At 37.3% G+C, this 24,186-nt stretch overlaps 1 protein-coding gene across 4 annotated transcripts in view; it reads right to left on the reverse strand.

The window, feature by feature from the left end:
• unc5db (unc-5 netrin receptor Db) overlaps nucleotides 1–24,186 on the reverse strand; it is a 178,380-nt gene that overhangs the window by 44,831 nt on the left and 109,363 nt on the right. For all 4 annotated transcript variants that reach the window (XM_079872309.1, XM_079872308.1, XM_079872311.1 and 1 more), the window contains exon 2: nucleotides 18,023–18,238. In XM_079872309.1, the coding sequence (XP_079728435.1) occupies nucleotides 18,023–18,238 (216 nt within the window). The remainder of the gene's footprint in view (nucleotides 1–18,022; nucleotides 18,239–24,186) is intronic.

Here is a 24,186-nt window from a genome sequence, read left to right on the forward strand (position 1 = left end):
GTGGACTATAAACTCTATATGAAACCTTGGTGTGGAGATCGGGGAAAAACGGAAGGCGTTGGCATTTAGATTGTGAACGAGAGGGCAGGCAGCGTTCGTCTAGCTTGATTTTTGAACGAACGATGAACAATGCTTAATCTTTCAACCGCTCTCGTTACAACCTCAACATGCTCCTCAAAAGCATGAGACTGAGGAGGCGAGTCCTCAGTATCTCCTGCTTCGACACTAACAAACATCCATTTCCTCGGAACTGGATAGCTGCAGTGTCAAGTACTTCAATCAGGGCGTAAGTAACCGCAGTGCGTGCTTCCAAACCATGAGAGAAGGCACTGGATCTGTCAAGTGAAGGGAGAGATAAGGCTGGGCCCGTCTCTAACCTCGCTGACACATCCATTTGTGAACCCCAAGTCTGAAGCCTCCGCTGTGCCTCGGCAGCAGCGGGACCCGAGCATTGGGGAAGCCTGAGCGTCCTCGCGAAAGAACGCCAGGCGGGATCTGAGTGTAAGCATTGGAAGCACCTCGCAGTGCTCACAGCCACACAGAACATGTGTGTCCCCACCCGTTAAATAGCGTGGACAGGGGTGCACACACAGTCTGAACTGCTGCTGCTTACTTGCCATAATTTATATATATATATATATATATATATATATACACAGGTGCTGGTCATAAAATTAGAATATCATCAAAAAGTTGATTTATTTCAAGAATTCAACTTAACAGGTGAAACTAATATATTATATAGACTCGTTACATGCAAAGTGAGATATTTCAAGCCTTTATTTGTTATAATTTTGATGATTATGGTTTTGTAAGAACTGATTTTCCTGTTTAAACAAAACGCACCCTGCAATAAAGCAGTAAAATGCACAATGGACAGAAGATAGCAAAGAGAGAGCACAGGACACTGTCCTGCCCAAACTGTCCTTCTTCCTTATCTCTGCATCCCCCTCTCCCTCCTCTTCTCCCTCCTCAAGTCACTGAAAGGTCATATATATCACATATGGTATATCTTGTGAATATGTTGTTTTTCCTTTTCATGTTTGGTGTCATTTTAAAGGGCGCAGGGCGATTGGTAAAATGGTCTTAATTTCATTGCAGTCATTGGTTTAATGAAAAAGATTGAGAACTTAGGAGAATCCTGTTTCTCCTCTCTGGCTGATATCTGTTTACGATATCTCCTGAAACCAGGTGCTACCCCCCTGGGGTACATGGATTGGCCCAAACAACTCTAAACAACATTTGTTTAACCCCCCTTCTGTTCTGATCTGGTATTTAAGGTGAGGGAACAGAGCAACCTTTGGGGAATCTTTTACCAGGATCATCCCCCACACAGTAATGCATGTCAGTATTTTCCTGTTGGAAGATCCTGACACATTACTGTGTGTCTTTGTCAGGAGAACATTGCTTACTTTTAGAGTCATCTTTGAGTAAATGATGTCATGTATTTTCTGAATTGGCTTTTAATCATTTACTTCTGTAATTGGCATGATACATTTTTACCTGACAAAATAAATGTTACATCTTGATTTATTCTGAAGTATTCTGAAATCATTATTTTAATATATTAAGGAGGCTGGTGCTACCGCAAATCTTAGTTAAGGTAGGTCAAACTAAAGGCGCATGTATGAACGGAGCAGTAGGCACGTCATCTGAAGACCTTTTGATTTCTGTCTATCACTGGTTTAGCAAGTTGTATGGAAGTGGCTAAATTAAACTACACTTTCTAGTTCGAGTGAGCAGTAGGCAACCGACTTTAGGGGTATTAGCAAACCCTACATCCTCTGACTCAAATCAGAATTAACTGGTTTGTGTCCGTGAGAAACACGATTTGGCCGACGTGATCTCTAAGCGGCATTCGGGTCCATAATGAATTAATAACTGAAAGTATGGGATACTCAGAGTAATCAAAGATCTAAATTAATTCATAATCAATATTTATGATTATTTTCTAATCAGAAATACGATCTAAATTTGATTATCATTTGAAATTGGAGTCAGATTACGCATAGAGCTAAAGTAATACTAAAACTAAGTTCCAATAAATTAAGTGAACTTCACTGGACCACTGAAAAGACATACACGCTTTAAACCTTCGCCAGGCCGTTGGATTCCGTCGTTGGGCCAATGGATGGTCCTTACAGTTTACAGCTTATGAAACCCACGAAATCAAAATCCCAGAAAATTAGAATATTACATGAAATCACAGTAATTACACAGTGATACCATGGTCATTGAACCAGGCTTTGGTTCTTTTGGCAGTGTGGGCAGGTGCAAATCCTGCTGGAAAATGAAGTCAGCATCTCCATAAAGCTTGTCTGCTGAAGGAAGCATGAAGTGCTCTGGAAATGTCCTGATAGACGGCTGCGTTGAGTGGATAGCACAGTGGACCAACACCAGCCGATGACATGGCTCCCCAAACCAACACAGACTGTGGAAACTTCACACTGGACTTCAAGCATCTTGGATTGTGTGCCTCTCCATTCTTCCTCCAGACTCTGGGACCTTGGTTTCCAAATGAGATGCAAAATTTGCTCTCATCAGAAAAGAGGACTTTGGTCCACTGTGCTTTATTAAATCCAGAGTCAACGCAGCCGTCTACCAGGACATTTCCAGAGCACTTCATGCTTCCTTCATTTTCCAGCAGGATTTGCACCTGCCCACACTGCCAAAATAACCAAAACCTGGTTCAATGACCATGGTATCACTGTGTAATTACTGTGTGATTTCATGTAATATTCTAATTTTCTGGGATTTTGATTTCGTGGGTTTCGTAAGCTGTAAGCCATAATCATCAAAATTATAACAAATAAAGGCTTGAAATATCTCACTTGCATGTAATGAGTCTATGTAATATATTAGTTTCACCTGTTAAGTTGAATTCTTGAAATAAATCAACTTTTTGATGATATTCTAATTTTATGACCAGCACCTGTATGTATGTATATATATATATATATATATATATATATATATATATATATATAGTGACAATACAACACCAAATAGACAAGAGAGAGTTTTACACAGAGTGCTAGTGAAGACACAGAAGCTAGCGCTGCTTTGTTTGGGCAGGCTTTATAGTTTCCTGGTTCATGACATCACCCGCCTCTGACGTTCCACCACACCATTGGACTGATTTTACATGTGCTTCAAGACATAAATCACGCAAAGCGTTCCCTTAGAGTCAATCGACGCAGTGCGAGTTCCCTTGAAAGGGAACCAGCAACCAGCATCCCATGCTGGTCCCAGCGTGCAAAACATACCTTATGCCGGTGACCAGCAATGTTGTTACTGTTGATTCCAAATATGTTTTTATTTGAAAACATTCAGATGATGGCTACCGCATTTTATCTTCTTGTTTTTTGTTCAGTGTCTCACACTGTGTTTTTAACCATTTAATGGACACATTAAGGGAAAACAGGGCAAAATTATTTATTTCCATTTTGTTACTCCTTAAGGTAATAAACACAAAGATTAATCAGGTAGTGTATTGAACTTTTACTGTTTTGTTAAATATGTTTTCTATGTGATGTATTGAACCAGATATCTGGCTGCGTTTCTCAGAAGCATTGTACTTAGGCTTATGGTGCATTTGGGAAATGCTATGCTAATTAATTAATAACATCATGATTAGAAAAATAAATTGCAAAAACAATTTCAATTGCACATTATTTTAAGACAAAAAAACAACAAGTCCAAGTTAGAATGACAATCATGGCCTATTGTAATTATTAATATTAAACCCACAATTAGTGTGTTTAGGGTTCTAATCACTATAATATAAGTTTTTGTTTTAATAAACCAAAAATGCATCTGTTTGTCAGAGGATGTGCCAGGAGTGGGACACATTTGTTTGCATTTTCTTTCATGACTTCCCTAAAACAGATAGCGAGAACTGGCCAAATCATTCATGGCAAAAGTGGGGACACAATATATGATATTTTGAAGAAAGTTGGGGTCCAAACAACATCTCAAAAAGAGAGACATATTTCAAAAATATCTTCATTTGAGTTTTTCTCAGAAGAAACAGGAAAAGTGAAATCTCTTTAAGAGCAACTAGTTAAATAGTTATTCAGACAAGCCACTGTCTAATCAATTTTGAAGATATGTCATTTAGTGCATTCCCAATTACGTTGTAGGTTTGCCGAAATTCACCTTCTGTCATTATGTGGTTAACAAAATAAAGTTTTGCAAATGAACAAATCTTTAAAGTCAGATCCTGCTGAGATGATGACACAAAATGAATGTTGTTCGCACCACATACGGCACTTACGTCTGATTTAGCAAATTTGGATGTGATTCTTCCCTTAATAAATGAGCAGCTCTCAGCCACTGCGGAAAGGAGTCATGGGAGAGAGGGGAGGCGAAACGCTAACATCTCATTTAATCAAGTGCCTTCTTGAATTGGTTTTCTCCCAAAAATGAATGACTGCAAAGAAAAAAGCAGACCAGAGCAGCGTGGTGCATCATGTCTGTCTCACAGGTTTATTGATCATGAAAGCAGATTGCCTTCGCTTCTGAGCTGACTCTACATGGTACTGTTAGTCAGGGGTAAACAAAGCAAGACAGACGCCTGTGTTTCATGGACACTCTGAGAGACACAGACATTATTCATCATTCCCCAGCTGATATGTTCAATTGACAGCATAGTGTGGGGGATAAAATTCAGTGGCAGCCGGCAGGCAAGAAAATCATGACTAACGACGGCGCATAATCCTGCCTGATAGATGAAAATATGAGTAATATGTTAATAGGAGATGGTCTTTCTCTCTGTTAGAAAGTCAAATTTCCTCCAGGAATATCAACAGGTGACAGGTGACATTACGGAGAGACCTGGCTGACATGTTTTTATCTGTCAGCATCACTTTTTACAACAACTCTGGTCGGGAATCAGCAAGTACCTGGAAATACAAGGTTAAATTGACATTGGGGTCACAATACAATTATATAGAGATTCTCTGTTTAGAGTATAGATATTGAATATACAGTATACAGCAATCTTTTACTTTAAGTGGACTTTGTGGAATTACAGTGCTAACCAGACGCGACACACGATAAAAGGTATATTTTCCATGTTAATCAGAGTTTTTGTCCTACACTGCAAAAAATCTTGTCTTAAAAATCTTGTTCTATTGGCAAAAAAAAGTCAAATTTATCTTGTTTTCAGGTAAAACAATCTAGATGGTTAGCTTATTTTACATAAAAACAAGATAAATGTGACCTTTTTGCCAATGGAACAAGATTTTTAAGTATTTTTTTTTTTTTGCAGTGTAACCAGCTGCATTGGCAATACAAGGCTACTCTATTTTAAAAACGGTTTCTATTTTTGTGATGTTGAGGCTGGACAACAACACAAAGTATGACAATGGTAATCTCAGGTTCACTTTATGTGCTTTGTTTAATGTTATATGCGTTTAATGAGAGTTTGAATACAATTTTGTGTGCCCTTTATAGCCTCACTGAAAGCAACAATGAATAATCCACCTCAAATCTGTAAAATAAATAAAAGAAACGAATGTACTCCATGTACTTTTCCTGGTGGAATGATGTAATTTCTACACTTCAGCATCTCATTTGCCTTTTGACAATGACCAAGATGGTCATCATGGGATTTAACTATGTCAGTAATGTAAAATAAAAATAAAAACACAGATTTCAGGTCTCCTCTAAGCTTTATTTAGAGCTAGTTAATCCAGCCTGCCTCAGCTGCAAAATGTGGCACTGCCACGGACTCAATTTAAAGCTGCAGTCGGCAAGATTTTTTTGATCATATTCACTGAAACCGACACTATGCTCCGACAGAACAACATAAATCAGCCGGTTTTAGAAAAGAACCCGCGCTTCTACCTCCACCTGGAGCCTGTTATTTGTTTTGCAAAAATCCACCGCTCCCGGTTCTATTGGTCCAATCAGCGCAGGGCTGTGTGAGATCTGACTGTCAATCACAGTTCATGCACACGCCACAGATCCCCCCTCCCCCGCGCACGTTACAATATCACATGCACACGCCTGAGGTTCGCAGGTGTGTTGGATTGTACGAAGCGTGATCGCGGAGAGAAAATCTACTAACAAGCTTCCAATTCCTCGGTTATTGCTATCTATGGGTAGATTAGCCAGGGCAGCCTACCTCCGAGTCCATGGTGTTGATTGATGCTGAAGAGACGGACGCGTTCACAGAAAATCTGGTGCACACGCACTGAGGAGCACGAACTCGATGGGAGGGTGCTCGCTGATAGTGGGGGAGGGGCATGAGAGTTGTAAACATTCAAAATTTTGGCTAAGTCGACCCAATCTGCAAGACTTGCCGACTGCAGCTTTAATGGCCAGAAAGTGACAGGACGTGACAATCATTGTCAGTTAATGCCTTATTAACTTTGCATAATATTATAAACAAAAAATCATAATTGTCATGTCGTTTGAAGCTTTGGCTCAAGCAGTATTAGATCTACTAAGCGGATGCTGCTTCTTGTGCTCTGTGCGCAACGGACTGTTAGAGCAAAGTCTGTGTAAGCCTATCTGAGCGACAGACGGACAATAGGTATGCTACATGATGAACATGACCTTAAAAACCTGATGTCCTAATAAGATGTTTAGATAGGATGCACATAGTTGTGACAGCATAGAATATGAAAAGCAGCACTCAAGAAGAATCACACTTTCAAGTTCACAATAGTACAACATCAATCAGCAACATTTCCAAGTCACATTTACTGTGCGTTGCTTTACACCAGTTCCTTTCATAATACTTCACTAGCTAGACTCAAAGAAAGCTGCTTACATTAAGAGGCAGCAGCCACAGGGATTGACTTTAGTAGTATTTCAGTGTTTGAACAGACTTAGAGCAGGACATGGCACAGCACAGCAAGAACTGTGTAATGTTTTGTTCCATGTGATTCCAGCAAAGGCTTCCAGCAACTGATTTTCAGCTTTTGTCTCTCCCGCTGTAGCAGAGAAGATTATTTCAGCACCATGGAGAGTGACAACCATTGGAGGACCAGCAAGTGAAGCTGCTGCATTCATACAGTATTTGGTGTATTCCAAATCAGATTTTTTGCTTGCGTATGAATTTAGACTGGATAAATTAATTTCAAGTACTTTAAACAACCTATGGCACTATGGCAGCTTGGCATCCTAAACAACCAACAGAACTAAAAATAAACATTTCTAAGTAACTGACGAGGAGATCAAGTAGCTAAAATGTGACATGCTATACTGCAAATTAAGCTTGAGCTAAAATTTGAGTTCATATGAATTAAGAGACCTAAAGGAAATATTGTACTTTTAGAAATGAATTTGTCACAAACAGAAGTACCATGCCCATTCACACTAAAAGAAGCACATGCACCTCAGAATTTTGAGCCAAGTGGATTTTAAATGCAACTCACTAAAATAATTACCTGAAAATTTTTGAAAATTAAATTGCACTATTATTGCTAGTTTTTTTTTTAAGTATTTAAAACTGCCACTTGTAATACCTTGAAATAAATAAATAAATGAATAAATAAATATGCTTGTAACATCACCTAAATAAAATGTTGCCTTGGCTTATACAATCATATAAATAAAAATTAATGTATTTTTTATTTATATCAAGATATTATTGTATATGGATTTTTGTGTACACACACACAACATTTTAACCAATTTTCTCACTGTCAGCAGATATATAAACAAGTACCCGTTGCACCCACGAACAGGGCATTTAACCCCAGCTTGCTCCAAGGGTGACTAACCAGATAGTAAGAGTTGCTTTATACTAAAGCATCAGTTAAATTACTACTTGCATTACTAATGTGGGCCAATACAGTGTGAGATTCCAAATGGCTATGGGTAACAGGTCATTTCTCAACTAACTTATACAGCATTAGAGTGACCTCCTCCAAATGACTCATCTCATTGTGTGCATGTGTGCGTTCTTGAGCTCACAGTGGCGAATGTGACACTTCGCTCAGGGGGTAGAAGCTTTAATAGCACATTAATGTCATCCTCCATCACACGCTCATGTTCTCCCCACCCGCTCTGCATGGCAGCTCCCTCCAGCGTAACTCCAAATAAACAATTATCATAACAGCCATGGCTATTAGGAGCAATGAAGGGAAGACTTTAAGAATTTAAAAAAATTAACTGAAAGACATATACACACAACATCTATATTCAAGGATGTTTCTGCAAAAGCATGTCCATTGCATCTAAGGTTTGAATTCCTTTACATGCTACTCTTCCTGAGGAACCATTACAGGTCTTTGAATTGTATCAAACCAATGTTTCAGGGCTAACATTATTTCATTTTCTCTCATTATATACTGCACTCTGTAAGGTAGAGCTGCACGATTAATCATTAAAAGATCGCAATCTCGATTCAAATACCCACACAATCTTATTACTAAATGACAGCGATTCAGCTATGTCTATTAAACCTTTGAAAAGTATGATCACAGCGAACATTAAAATCAGTGTTGGTGCTGTCACTGAGCCAGAGAGAGCAGTTGTCATGTATAGGTATGAAACAGCTTCACAGTCTTTTCAACCACACAGTATCATTATTTGTATCATTATTACATCGTTACACCAGTAGGTGGTGACAAGTGACTGTTAAAAAATTTATTTGTCATTGAATCATTCATTTAAGAGATTCGTTCAAAAATGCTGAATCATCCAGTAATGAAACAAGAGAAGTATTTATGAGTCATTGAATCATTTATTCAAACCAACTGTTTTTAAATTATTAATTTAATTATTAATTTATTTAATTATTTAAATTAGTTACACATTACTATTTTCGACCCTGTTTCCCACTCTTAGAATTAGGCTGTTTTTGTTACGTTACCATTAAAGTCGCAATGAAACGGAAGCTGTGTAATATATTTTCTTCCGTATTGTGACATATATACAAGCGAAATGTATTATTGCAAAAGAAAAAAAAAAGTAAGGCGAGCCAGAGTTCTATCCATTGATTGTTGATTGGATTAAGGCAGATCTGAATGTGAGCTTGCAGTGGATTGTGAGAAAGGTGGCGGAGTTTAAGCAGACTAAATGATTGGGGAAGATCAGCATATGCCACAGAGTCTTTCGTTTTACTGGAAGATCGAGGTTTGATTTAAAATTACGAGCTCAAAAATAATTAAATAAATTATGCTTGGATGAATCGTTCACAATAAGATCAATAAGAAGCATTTCGAAAATAGATGAATTTCCATGTCATGGCAATATATTAGCTGTTAATTGTACAACAACAAATGAAAGCTAAATTAATGGTTTCTGATACACAACAAATTACATATGTAAATATGAGGACGATATAATACATAAATGTCTTTATCTGAATCTTTTAAGAGAGATTGGAAACTATAAAGCGTACAGCTAGAAAGAGCATTGTGTAACCCTGTTGAAAAATTGTTTAGTATGTGTCACCTCTGTTGGATCTGTTGACTTAAGGCTTGCCAGTTAACACCTATCTAAAATTGAATAGCTTTCCTTATGAATATTAATGACACATATTGTTCACCCACGCCCAGTAGTCCAACTGATTTGCTAAAAGTTAGACATTGATAAGCAGGTGCTATATCCATTGTAGGATTACCGATTAGCAGTTTGTTCAGTCTACTGCTTACGCTATTGGTTAGCCAAGGCTTTTACTTGGTCTTAAAGTTGTCTACACCAAACCAAAACTGGTTTGGTCAAAACCAAAAAACACAATGATTACCTCACAAAAAGTGGAAAGGACTAACATAAAATTTTTAAAATACATATGGCAAGGACATACTCTCTCCAGTTAAATGGTTGCTTCCCCCCTTGCTATTAAAGAAGTCCAACAGTCTGAAACTTGAAAGGCACAGGTTTTGCAGGTCTGATTTAAATCTGTAATTTCTCATGATATCCTCCCTCTCAAAAAAATAAAACAGCAAAATGAAGGTAAATGCCCTGTACTTGTCCTCTTTCACTGCCCTTGCTTTGCAGTCAGCTTCCATTTGTTGTGCTGCAAAAGTCCTCTCTCTCTTTCTCTGTCCTTCATTGGCAGTCAGCTTCCATCTATAGCGCAGAGGCACTTTCTCAGAGAGAAGCCTTTTTTTTCTGAGAGGCTGTCGCTAACAGATGTCAACACCACATCACATGTCAACTCTGACACGTCATAACTCGCAGTAGTCAGCTGGCTCTCTCTACCATGACACAGAGCTGGACTGAGCCACATGAGCTACAACTGCCCTGAAGCTTTGTGCAGTCATTGAAAAATGATTTGAGACAGAGGAGAGAAGAAATTAGTATAAATAGAAAAGAAGTGACACAGTAACAGGGCTTTACTCTTAGATTTGTGTTTAGGAAAACCTGTAGCACTAAATTCAAATATTTATAGGCACAATCACAATCAGTTTTTTAATGCCACATACTGATCCAGTCCAATCAGAAAAAAACAGTATAACAAGCAAATGGAGTAAAATACACAAAGCAACACAGGATACACAATTCAAATTCAATATATTTATGCACAAGTAAGCACTGAAAAATATAAAACATGTTATTTGATATTTGATAAAGGATATTAGATATCTTTTAGATCTTAAGACGCATTAATTTTTTCAGTTTCCATTGAGTTACCAGCATCAACAGTAGCCACAGCTGATCACATTATAAACCAATATACACTCACCTAAAGGATTATTAGGAACACCATACTAATACTGTGTTTGACCTCCTTTCGCCTTCAGAACTGCCTTAATTCTACGTGCCATTGATTCAACATGGTGCTGAAAGCATTCTTTAGAAATGTTGGCCCATATTGATAGGATAGCATCTTGCAGTTGATGGAGATTTGTGGGATGCACATCCAGGGCACGAAGCTCCCGTTCCACCACATCCCAAAGATGCTCTATTGGGTTGAGATCTGGTGACTGTGGGGGCCATTTTAGTACAGTGAACTCATTGTCATGTTCAAGAAACCAATTTGAAATGATTTGAGCTTTGTGACATGGTGCATTATCCTGCTGGAAGTAGCCATCAGAGGATGGGTACATGGTGGTCATAAAGGGATGGACATGGTAAGAAACAATGCTCAGGTAGGCCGTGGCATTTAAAAGATGCCCAATTGGCACTAAGGGGCCTAAAGTGTGCCAAGAAAACATCCCCCACACCATTACACCACCACCACCAGCCTGCACAGTGGTAACAAGGCATGATGGATCCATGTTCTCATTCTGTTTACGCCAAATTCTGACTCTACCATCTGAATGTCTCAACAGAAATCGAGACTCATCAGACCAGGCAACATTTTTCCAGTCTTCAACTGTCCAATTTTGGTGAGCTTGTGCAAATTGTAGCCTCTTTTTCCTATTTGTAGTGGAGATGAGTGGTACCCAGTGGGGTCTTCTGCTGTTGTAGCCCATCCGCCTCAAGGTTGTGCATGTTGTGGGTCATGCACAAGCTTCACAAATGCTTTGCTGCATACCTCGGTTGTAACGAGTGGTTATTTCAGTCGAAGTTGCTCTTCTATCAGCTTGAATCAGTCGGCCCATTCTCCTCTGACCTCTAGCATCAACAAGGCATTTTCGCCCACAGGACTGCCGCATACTGGATGTTTTTCCCTTTTCACACCATTCTTTGTAAACCCTAGAAATGGTTGTGCTTGATAATCCCAGTAACTGAGCAGATTGTGAAATACTCAGACCGGCCCGTCTAGCACCAACAACCATGCCACGCTCAAAATTGCTTAAATCACCTTTCTTTCCCATTCTGACATTCAGTTTGGAGTTCAGGAGATTGTCTTGACCAGGACCACACCCCTAAATGCATTGAAGCAACTGCCATGTGATTGGTTGATTAGATAATTGCATTAATGAGAAATTGAACAGGTGTTCCTAATAATCCTTTAGGTGAGTGTATATGTAACATGGTTTATAACATTCATTATTCATTAAAAACATTTTTTTATGAAAATATTGAAAATTCAAATATGAAATGAATGAGACATATAATATGGCGCACATGATACGAAAAAAAAAAAAAAAATCGGACTGCTTGATGAATAAATTTACCATAGCATGTGTGCAAGTTTTGTATGTGTGTGAGACAGAGCCGTCTGTTTGTGTGAAGTGAGAGTTTGTTGCGTCTAGATATGCAACGCTCTGCTTCCATTGCATTCCCAAATATATTTGCGCAGCAAAAGCAACTAGCTACTGCTTAAAGTTTGACACATTTGAGCGCTAAAGAAACATGCATGACTGAGTAAAAGCACAGAACGCTATTAAGCACAATAAGGTGCGAAAAATAACTTAATGCGGTACTTGCATGCTGACTCAAGCTTTGTTTTTACTTTCACAAAGCAATGCAACTCTCCGCTCTCTAATTTACTATTTTCTGATATAATAGGGGGATGTTTGAAGAAAAAATCCTCTAAACCAAAAGATGTATGATTTCGCATTCAAACACACTGAAGCCTCGTCTTCGCTCTTTGCACATGCATATGAGGTAGACGTTTGAGGAAGTAATATTCGATCGAGGCATTTTAGGTAGGTCTGGATCAGTGTTCTCTGCTATATAGAATAAATTGCTTTGTGGGAGACTAAGTTTTGTAACTTTGCAGATCGTATTCATGCACAAACAGATACATAACACACTTAAGGAAAAGGAAAACATTTAAAGAATCATATGACCCCTTTAAAGTATAATAGTGGAATGTATAGCACAGTTTAAAATAATTCTAGGGAAAATACAATATGCACAAGAAAAATGGGCTCTGAGCAGCAAAAGGTTCAACATCTGCAGCACAAAAAGTTAACATACAGCATTTGTAATTTAATAAGCATAAATTACATAATGTTTGTTAATAGTATTGATAATTATTACATTTACCAGTATGAAATGAATACCAATTAATGAAAGCGAAACCAATGTTTTATGAGGTGCACTTTTTTACTTGATACAATTTACTAAGGTAAGAATATGCTTATGAATAATTAATTTTGTTATATGACGTTTGCCCAGAAGGCCTAACTAACGAAAGCAGAACTAATGATGGCTGAAAGGCAGATGATGTTAGGTGAGTGCTAATAAACTGGCAAATTAACACATCCATATGGTTAATCCTACTAAGGTTGCCAAGCAACTTTATATTTTAGTAATATTAGTAATATTCATACAAAAAAATAAAAAATAAAAGTGAATGTGAACATACTAATAGAAATATATTTAATATATAAGTGTGTACAATTCTAGACATTTAATATGCATATGCCATAAAATGCAGGTTTTCTCAGTTGGACTTGGAAAGGAATAAAACAGCAGCCAATCGCAGTGTGAAAGCGAAAAGCATGACATGACAACTACATCAGTCCCATTATAATCAATTAGGCTGTTCAATGCAAGAGCGATAAGACATACAAGAGTTTTTATTCTGTGTTTTATTATATATACTTTCACAGGTTTTGAGTGGATGACAGTTGCAATATGCTCATAATTTTCTCTCAATTGCGTGAGAAAAGGGTTTTGAGCAGGCAACAACTCTGTCTGTTTGACAGCTGCATTACTATATTCATGTGGAGCTGAAAATAAAGAATGAAATAAAGGACTCTGAACAAAACCAAATGCTTTAACGTTGAAATAAAAATTGCTCTCTTTTAAGTTGCAAACACCACAAAGTATATTTCAGATCCTAGTTAACAACTCCCACTCATTCAACCCATAAAACTCCAGGAACATATTGACTTGATTCTCGACAATAGCAGCCATTAGAATGTGACACTCCATTGCAAAGAAGAAAAGCATGCAGACACACTGCCAGAGGCCAGATCTTGTCATTGTTAGTTTGTCACTGGTGCTTGGTCGCCAGGACTCAAGGCCTTCACTTTAGGTATGACAGGGACACAAAGAGCTCATTATCAGGTCTAGGCATTGCCTGTGCCCCCTATGATGTTTAGAACTTGTCTGGATCTGCCTCTTTCTATTTGCCTCTAATCTATAGACAGGAAGAAAAAGCTTTGTCTAGTTTCTGGTCACATTCAATTGGATCCTCTCTCCACCGACACTATCAACACAGTTGTTGTTGTTTTTTTTGTTGTTTTTTTTCACAATCCACAGGTTATAATCCTAAATGGAGTAGTCTGTGGGTCTTATTTGTGTGCTGCTGCATAGAAGTTTCAGCTTGTCATTTATCAGTAAAGGACAATAATAGAGGCACAGCGAGCAGCGCGGCAGTCATGTCTTCCTCCTTTGGCAAATCCGTGATAAATGACTTAGAGGAGGATGATTTTTCATAAGATGGTTATGCTCTATAACTGTTCTCATGGGCTGATACTGCAGAGCCTGTAACAAATAAAACCTGAGGTAGTTCTCCAGGATGAGGTTCATCGAACACCTTTGAACATTTCAGATCTCTTCCCCAGTCAACACTGAAGAATAAAAAGGAAATATATTACACGTTTTTATATATTGTTTCTTAAAGCAGTATTAATGCTCATGTTGGAAGGGAAGAAAGCATCTTGCTGTTTTACCAATCACTTTAAGACTAGCATAAACGAGACGTTTTTCAGCTCCTGCTGTGCTACAATTTAGCCGAGCAAATTACTGAAGCACCAGGGATGCTCAGTAACTAGCATCATAAGCGACATTCATCACCTTAAGGGTTGGATTATTAAGGCATTCAGTACATCAGCAATTGATTTGCTGGGGCAAAAACCGTAAGAGAGCATATAATTAGCTGATGTATTAAACATGTTTTTGTCACTGATTATGGCACTAATGTGCAAAAATATTACACTGCACAGATATATCCATCCATTCATGGAATTTCGGCAATCATGGAATTCACAGCAAATTTGCAAGTACCGTCAATCACAATGTGTGCCTCCAAGCAGGAATAGATGGAGGCACTATCACTTTGCTTACAATAATTTGCAACAATAATAAACAACTTTGCTCATGAAAATTTCCACTGTGTATCAGAAGAGACATTTTATAAATAAAAGATAACTGTTAGCTGGTCATTAATCACAAAATGTACACTACCATTTAAAAGTTTGTGGTTGGTAAGATTTTTGAATTGTTTTGAAATAAGTCTCTTATACTCAACAAGGTTGCGTTTATTTGATGAAAAATTCTGTAATAATGTAAAGTATTATTACAATTGAACCAATTTTAATACATTTTAATACAAGTATTTAATAGAGCCATGTAATGATTATTATAGTGAAATGGAGGGGCCTGAATACTTACATGAGGTCTATAAAATTGACAGTAATAGAGGACAGTTTTCAGGATCATTCTCATTAAATTGTCCATTTGTTAAGAGTGACTCAATATGAAGGCATATTAATTGTCAGTTCTCACCAATTCTTCCCATCTGTATTGTCAACAGAAGTGTTTGTAATTGCGGAATGAGAGGAGCAATATTTGTATGTTGTAATAGGAACTTTATCTGCAATAAAACATATTCTAACTAAATAAACTTTCTGCAATTACAAACATTTTCTGTCACACCCATATGTGTGCGGTCACCAAATTGAGAACCACATTAAAGAAATGCCAGTTAATGCACCAAGGGAAAATGTTAAATGAATTTGATACAGAGACACATTTGAGTTGATCAACATTTTGATTGAGTTGGACTCCTGTTTCTTTATGAAGGAGAAAATCAGCTATAAACATGACAGTCCCTTCTGCTGGCCTTCTGTCATCTGTTTTCTGTTCCTAACATAAGAGTGAACATAAATAAAGATTTTTTTTGTTGTTGTTGCTACAATAACAAACAAATCACACAAAATAAGGTAACATTTTAAGTCCAGACATTGTCACACAGGTAAGTGGACCCTGTCCAAAAGGTTTGGATTGGTACCTCTCGATCTGCACGTGAACTAAACTCAAGGGCAATGTGTTGCTGCTTATCTGTCTGCCTGGTAAATAAGAGATCTTATCTTCCACTTGCGATGACATTGAAGACCCATGCTTTAATCAATAAAATCCAATTCTTTGTAAGATCTGTGGCTCTGATTAGCGTCCTCCTAATCCTATCACCTTTTTTGTTATCCATTATGGTGGCATGGTGGGGTGCTATAAAGGATGTCGTTATCACTGGTTATGAGTTTAGCACTGATGTAAAGCTGGCAATGTGATTGGCCGAATGGAGACGTCCTCTGGCTCTTCTAATTGCAAATCCACTTGGGTCCGGACTGATACATTTCATCGCCTTGGCAACACTGCAGGCAGTGAACCTGGTAATGGGGGAAGTATATTCTCAGGAGAGGAAATTACTGCTTTCCATATTGTGGCTGGACAGAGGCAGAAGGCCAGTAGGCAACGGTGAGCAACTGTCCTAAGACATCTGCTCTAAATCTGTTGTACAACAGATAGCAAGCTAGATAAAGAAACAAAACTTTAAGTGGAATGAGCAAGTGACTTCCTAGAACCTAATGCATGCTATTTCACATATGAAATGTGATCGTTGCGGTTCGTCATTTATGACCACTGGACCAGACTCAAAGTTGTAATGATGATATGTCCTTTGAGGGCAATAGTGTGATGAATCTGTGTGCAAGGATACGTGAAATGCAAATGCTCAAGGGTGCAGAGATAGGGGTGAGAAAACATGCTGCAAAGTCTTGAGCATGCATGTACAGTATCGAGATGAAACTGGGATCAGCAAGCAGAAAATCTGTGTTAAATTGGCCAGCCAGCTCACCAGATGAATCATCACCTAAATAATGTCACCTCCATCTTTACTGGGGACAAAACGGTTCCAGGCTTTTCTGACCAATTGCTAAGCATATAATCAATATAAAAGCAGAAATTGAGACCATCTTAAGATGTCCATTTCATTGATTACATGCTCAATGTACTGTAGCTTCCTCTTCCTGTTCTAAGCCACAACAATCCAGCACTAACTGAGTACAGACATATAAATGTATGTATTTAAAACAGCAAATCACTTTTTGTTTGGCAATGTATTTACAGTGTGTGACCGTGGAAAGCAAGTTTGCCTCAACTTCTCTGACTTTTCCCCCATGTAAATGAGAAAATAATTTGTTGTGATTTTTCATTTTTCAATTATAAGGCCCTCAACAATTTCACAGCACAGCAATCACACAATAATGAACTTCCAGAAACAATTAAACGGCTCCTCCTGCCACAAAGCCGTCATGTGAGGCGAACACCTATGTGGACTAATCACGGTATGCATCAGAGGAGCTGGTGGATTAGGCGTTTTCTTTTTTTGGTAATACAAAAGCAGAAATCCTCTAATAAAAGCACTGTCGAGTGTGTACCTATGACAGTTCCTGTAATTCAGCCTAAATTGCACTGGAAATTATTGTAGCCTGCAAGTTGCCAAGGAAACATGAAATTAATTTTACAGAACTTACAAAACAACATTACAGCCGACTTCATAAGTAGAGGTGGGGAAGAAAAAAAATATATATATGAGGTATTTTTTAGCTAAATTTTTTTTATTGTATTGTAGCATTGGTCAGTGCACACTCTATTTCTTTTCAACCAAGCTGCACAAAGCACTGATGTCCAGTGATGCTGAATGAGAAACAAGTGAGTACTGTATTATATCACAGTTTTGACTTACAAGCATAAAGAATAGCAATGTTATTGTATCATGACAGATGTCAATAGCATTGCATTGCCAAATCAAACCAACAGTGATCTTTATTCATTTCATTCACAAGAATATCACAATGAGCTTCTAAATGTTTAAACCTCTTCTATGATACAGACTAACTGGGAAATAACCAGCCGTAGTGTGAAGACAGCAATAAATTCTGAAGAAATTTATGGACTAAACATCACAAATTATATAGTAGTGAATAAAGTTAACAAATTTGACCAACTGACCAATTAATTGTCCTTTTATCATATTTATACAGATGGTATAAATACAGAGCAGAAAATCAAAGAGAAAAAAAAGATTCACTGGGGAGCTGAATTTGAACTACAGATTAACCAATAGGCTTGCCTGGATATACATAAAATATTCCTTGGAAAGAAATGATTAAGTAGGAGACAGTAAGCAGTAAGATCATGTGTGTCTTACCAGTGTTTTGGTCCATGTACTCTTGTGAGGTATGTTGATTCTGATGGACCCATTCCCCGTTACATTTGAAGAAGATCTGCAGGGAAGGAGTTGCACGGCAGCGCAGCTTGATTGGGTTGTTTTTGACTATGTAAGCATCCTCAGGCTCTTGCAGGAAGTAGGGTAATGTCCCACCAACTGATGACAGGGAATCAGCAAGGGTATCACTGACAGATCCTGTGAAATCAATAAAAGCATGCAAGACATGAGCACATTTCTCCAGCACATTTATTCAGAATTTAAACTTCTAAAATCGTAATTTTAGGACCATTTTTTAATTAATTAACATCCCAGACAGATCATTTATATGTGTGCCTAGTACTTACAATTATTTGATGAAATATCTTATCTAAATGTGGTCTGCATTTCATACTACTTCAGGTTCGGAAATATGGTGCTTTTTCCTCTGGGGAATGTTCTTAGCTTCCCATTGATTTTAAACTGTGTGCCAAAGAGACAATTGCACTAAAACAATTCGAGCCATTTTCTACTTTAAAAACGCATTAGGTTTCCCTGAGTGCTTTTGTGATGAAAAGAATAAAAGAATTAGTGATGGAAGAGGGTGCGACTGATTGCTTTGTGTTTGACTGATGAGCTAAAATGCACCTCGGTGCAGAAGAAAGTGAGAAAGCTTTTCCTTAGGCCAAGTGTTTGTTTTATTTTTCTTTCTTTCCGCTACCATTCTCTTTAAAAGGAAGGAAGAATTAAAACTGTAGAAAAAGCAATATAGAAGAATAAAAATAAAACAGGTTAAGGGGTGTTGATGATAGAGGGAAGAAAACAGGATTTTATGTAGAGATATTTTACATCCATGCTATTTTAATAATAGTAATTGCACACGCATCCCTTGGACTCTGGAATAGAACTCGCCGCTTTTGGGAGACCGGCTGTAAAGTGTTGAATACTGCAAAGTCTGTCAGATGCGTAAAGTCCCATGAAAGCCATTAAACAAGCAGCTAATTCAACTCTGCCCACTGAAATCTAATGGTCTTTCATTCTATACCACCTCCGACATTTGCTGTCATTTGAAATGGATTGGAATTTATGGAATTTAGGCAAAAACACACACACACTGGGTTTCCATGTTTTATGGGGACATTCCATAGACAAAATGATTTTTATACTGTACAAACCATGGCTCTGAACCGGTACTAGGAAACAAAAAAACGGAAACGAAAGAAATTTTGACCTGAACAAACAAAAGCGAAAATTAAATCAAGTTTAAACATTTTAAACAGAAACATTTATTTAAAATTACCATTATACCGTTTAATGTTATTTTATTGTTATGTTTAAGATTTTAATTAGTCAGTCAAACAATCAAGAATTCAAATAGTACGGTCTATGCAAATGTGACGTTGACACATCCAACGTGAATGAAATGCCCACTCTCAGTTTTCTAGTTTGTTTTCTTTATTTTACAAAAGCACAAAGAGTTTTATTTATTGTGAGTGTACACAAATAAAAGTAGACCTTTTATAGTTTTGAATGTTGTGTTTACTCTTATCTGTATGACCAAAAATTAGCGAGTATTTTAAGTTCTTTCCAGTTTTATCTAGAAAAAATGCAAGTGATCGCGCCGGCACCTCCAGGTTAGTATGCATGAACACTTAGATATGCAGCAATAACTGTGCACATTTATACAGGTTACCATTAGAGCGAGCAGCCATGTAAAGTGGCAAACGTTAGGCTATTATGTACATGATTTAAATTATAAGCCATAGTTACGTTGATGAATTATAGGCGAACGTTTGGATTTCTTGCCCGACATAATATAATTACTTCATAATCTGTCTTTCATGGACTGCATGACTTCGCCACTTCCTGTGGATTTGTTTTTCTGCATCTAACTGACTAATTAAAATATGGTCAACTAAGCCTGTTCTCGTAGACTAACATTTGGTCAACTATTAGGGGCAACCCTAATTTTTACATTTATATTTTTATATTTTACATTCCTCATGCGGACCAAAAAATTACCCCACAAAGTCAAAGATTTATTTTATTGCCATCCTTCTGGGTTCCTCACAACGTAAGGAATGCCTGAACCACACACACACACACACACACACACACACACACACACACACACACACAGTATGTTTTGTGAAGAGCAGTTTAGTTACATACTATTTCAGATTCTATTTTATTACTTTAGATACTACAAGAGAACAGATTTTTAAGAAATTAATACTTTTATTCACCAAAGATGCATTAAATTGATCAAAAGTGACAAAGACAGTAATTTATAATGCTTACAAAAGATTTAAATTTCAAATAAATGTTGTTCCTTTGAACTTTCTATTCAAAGAATCCTGAAAAAAAAAAAAATTCCACAAAAATATTAAGCAGCACAACTCTTTTCACCATTTATGGTAATAAGAAATGTTTCTATGAATACTAAATCAGCATATTAGAATGATTTCTGAAGGATGCGACAGTTGTTTTAATTTGTAATATTTCACAATATAATTGTGTTTTTGATCAAATAAATACAGACTGAAAAACATTATTAAAAAATCTCCAATAATCATTTGATAACTATAGTATACTATAATCATGCAACCGTAAGTGCAACCAAATTTATGTAAATGAGCATTGTGTAGACTAGCATTGGAAGTACAGACAGCAAAACACCACCTTGTATAGTTAGATACCACTGTCTGGACGGCTACTATAATAACCAAACAGCGTGAAGGGCCCGGTGACCTTCCAGCGATTTAATTGCAGTCAATGTGAACAGCATTCAAGCGTCATCTCTCTAGCTTGTTTGTGAGAAATTTAGTGTTACAATTGCCCCTGGTCTCTACTACTTAACTTCAATCTTTAGACAAATGCACTGTGATTAAGAGAAAAGCAGAGAGCACCATTCCCCCCTCATCTTACATGATTTTCTTGACAAGCTTTTCTGAGGGGCAAAAATTTGCTGAAGAGTGGACATGTTAATTATGTATAAAATTAAACATGCCAACAGTATTTAACCTCCATTTAAAAAACATTCGTTGTTGAATGCTCTTTTGCTGTGTATTTAAAAACAGCTTGAATATGCACGAGAAGTATGACATTATTCAGAGTTATATTCCTAGGAGTGTGATACCTAGTTCACGGTGAAGTGCATTCAGATATTTGCAGAATCACAAAGTGAAAAAGCACAGTCACACAAGGGATGTCAGGAGAATGTCACAGATCACCCCATGCCATGGGTAAGGAGGCAAAAGCAGGAAATATTAGATGCACAATATTACACTGGGTTTCAAAGTTCAAGGTACAAAATATGGAGCTCACTCTAAATAATTCAAAAATGAAATGTTACTCTTCCTCTGCAGATGTTTGCTAGCAGTCTCATAGTGGGAAGGAATTTGTCTTGGTTGCACAGATTCACTGGGGGGAGGGGAAAACCACACAATTACATCAGTTTTTAAAGCATATTTGACTTCAGATCCTTCGTGAATTCTGGATGTTTTTGTCCCCTGTGACTAAAATTGAGAGGGTGAAATCTTTGATGTCAAAATCAGTTCACAGCTTACAGTTATTTATTCAGTTCAGTATGGGGGTGATAGCAGTTCAAAATTCTGGAAAGTATCACAGTCACAGTTCAGGCCTGAAGCTTCAAATCACATCAGTTCCCTTCCATTGTGTAAAAACGTAAATATCCACTACATTTTGCTCCCAAGTGAAAGAGGGACACAATCGTGCTGTGCAGTGTTGCAGATAGGTGGGTGACAAGAGCTGAATACGGCGACATCACTTCCCTCCGCTACAGAGGGTCGATGGTAGAAAAGGCAGCCACAACCTTTGGACAGAATTCATTATTCTTCCTAGAATCTGTCTGGATCTGCCACTACAAAACCGAGTGCATCACTATATTAGCTTGTTTCATGCAAATGTCTACCCTGCACGTCACTTGGTATATCTCCAATTTAAATGGTTCCAGTTAATTTAGTATTAGAAGTACAATTTCCTGTGAGTAGTCTGATCCTTTCTATACCAGCACAAACACACTTTATCCCCATATCTGTTGCTCAAATTTTAGTGATGAATAGAAGGAATAACCTGAAATTACTCCTGATCTATCTGCTGCTGTAAAGCGAGCCTAAACTTTATTTTACCCAAACTGCCTAAACATGAATCAGACACAGTATCAAGCACTAAACTAAATATGAGAACATTTTGAAAGATTTAAATGCCATATGCATGCTATGTTTTTGACCTCTAAGTCATCTAAATGCAAAAGTCTATTGATCTGTACAAACTGATACCATCAATTTATTAGTAGAGCAGAAGAGCGGCTTAAAATGCTATTTTACATTATGGGTCAATGGGTGAATATGCAAGATCACTTTGTACTTTGACTTTGTCACTATTATATTTAAGCAATAACGAGATTCATTACTATTGACTAGTCACACGCAAACCTGCATGTATGCTGGTTCAGCGATGGAAGGAAAGGCGTTTTAAAGGGATAGTTCACCCATAATTGAAAATTCTGTCATTTGCATTCTCTCAATGTTTTTTCTGTGTGCTTTTATTTATTTAGATGAAAAACAAAACAAAGAGGAGTCTTCATTCAGCTCGTTTTCACTGTTTTCATAGTGACCTTGTTACATTCAAAAAATTACAGACACTAAAAAAACAAAAATCATAAAAGTATGTTGATATTACTTGTGCACTACACTCTCAGAAAATAAAGTACATAATTGTACCTAATTGTAGGGGTACAATGGCTCGTCACTGGGGCTCAAGGGTACAATATTGTAGCTTAACCTTTAAAAGAAATGGTACATGTACCTTTTAATGCTTGTTGACCCTCAAAAAGGTACATATATGTACCTTGAGGTCCAATAATAAGCCCTATACAGTGCCCTATACAGGTACGTTAGTGTAGATTGTACCTTGGGGGACAGAAATGGACTCCTACTGTACCCCTATTTCTGACAGTGTATGTTCAAAGACTTCTGGGCCTGGTTTCACATACAGGGCTTAGATTTAGCCAGGATTAGACCTTAGTTCAATTAGGACATTTATGTATCTTTTTAAACATGCCTTAGAAAAACACTACAGGTGTGCATCTTGAGACAAAACAAAGGCACTAACATATATTAAGATTAATGCAAGTTGCTTTAAGTTAAATCAGCTCAAACATGCATTTTAGTCATTTTAGAAATGTCCACTTCAGCAGCACTTACATAAACCAAACTTTCCAGTTGTATTCCTATCTATATTCTTAAGATATTTACAGAGGGCTTTGTTCATATATCGTTCAGATTCTGATTTACACAACATTTTATACCTAAAAACGGGGCGAAACTGGATTTTTTTGGCTATTGACAGTCAGACAGAGTGATAAAAAGAGATATCCAAAATCCCCTCTGTAAAAACCTTTGACTCTAATATGTCAACAAAATGAAACAAGAATTTTGAATCTGGCTTTATCCAATGTTCAGATTTCTCTTCTGGAAATATATGTAAATTAGCGCATTTTTAATGAGATAATACCTAATTTGCATATTTAAACATAAATATTCTAAAAACTTGTAATACAAAGGATATTTGTCTTAATGTCAGTAATCAACTGAGGAAGTTTCATGCTGATATCTATTAGTTAATTTTTTTTCCCTATTCACCTGGGGTGTCTCCCCTTAATCAACACCAAGTTCAGCAGCAAGACAACAGTACAGTTGGCCATCATAAAACACACCTATTATAAACACCTTCCCATGTGCAGATTCAATGATGAACAGTAATGAAGTATAAAATAATGAAAAGGAGGTGTGGAGGTTAATGGGGCCTTGCATATATCCAACTAGGTTCGAGTTCACACTGATTCCCAGAGTGCTAATTGTTGGCCTTATCCTTTTAGCAATGCCTGCACACTTACTGCAATAAAAGGTAATGGATAATTGGCACAATCCATGCTCTATAAAAATAGAAGCCATTCTGGCTGCTCCTCCTATGATAAATTAGCATAAACGCAAGTCCTAATAACTAACAAGTAAGCCACAAATAAGGCAATCATTTACTTATGCTAGTAAATTTTACTACAACCTCTGCAAAGAATGTCCACAGCTTGTCCAATAGTTAGCAGGCAGGGGTAGAGAGGTATATAATATAGGTAATTCAGGCGA

This window comes from Squalius cephalus, assembly GCF_949319135.1.
Source record: "Squalius cephalus genome assembly, chromosome: 5".
NCBI classification, from domain to species: Eukaryota; Metazoa; Chordata; class Actinopteri; order Cypriniformes; family Leuciscidae; genus Squalius; species Squalius cephalus.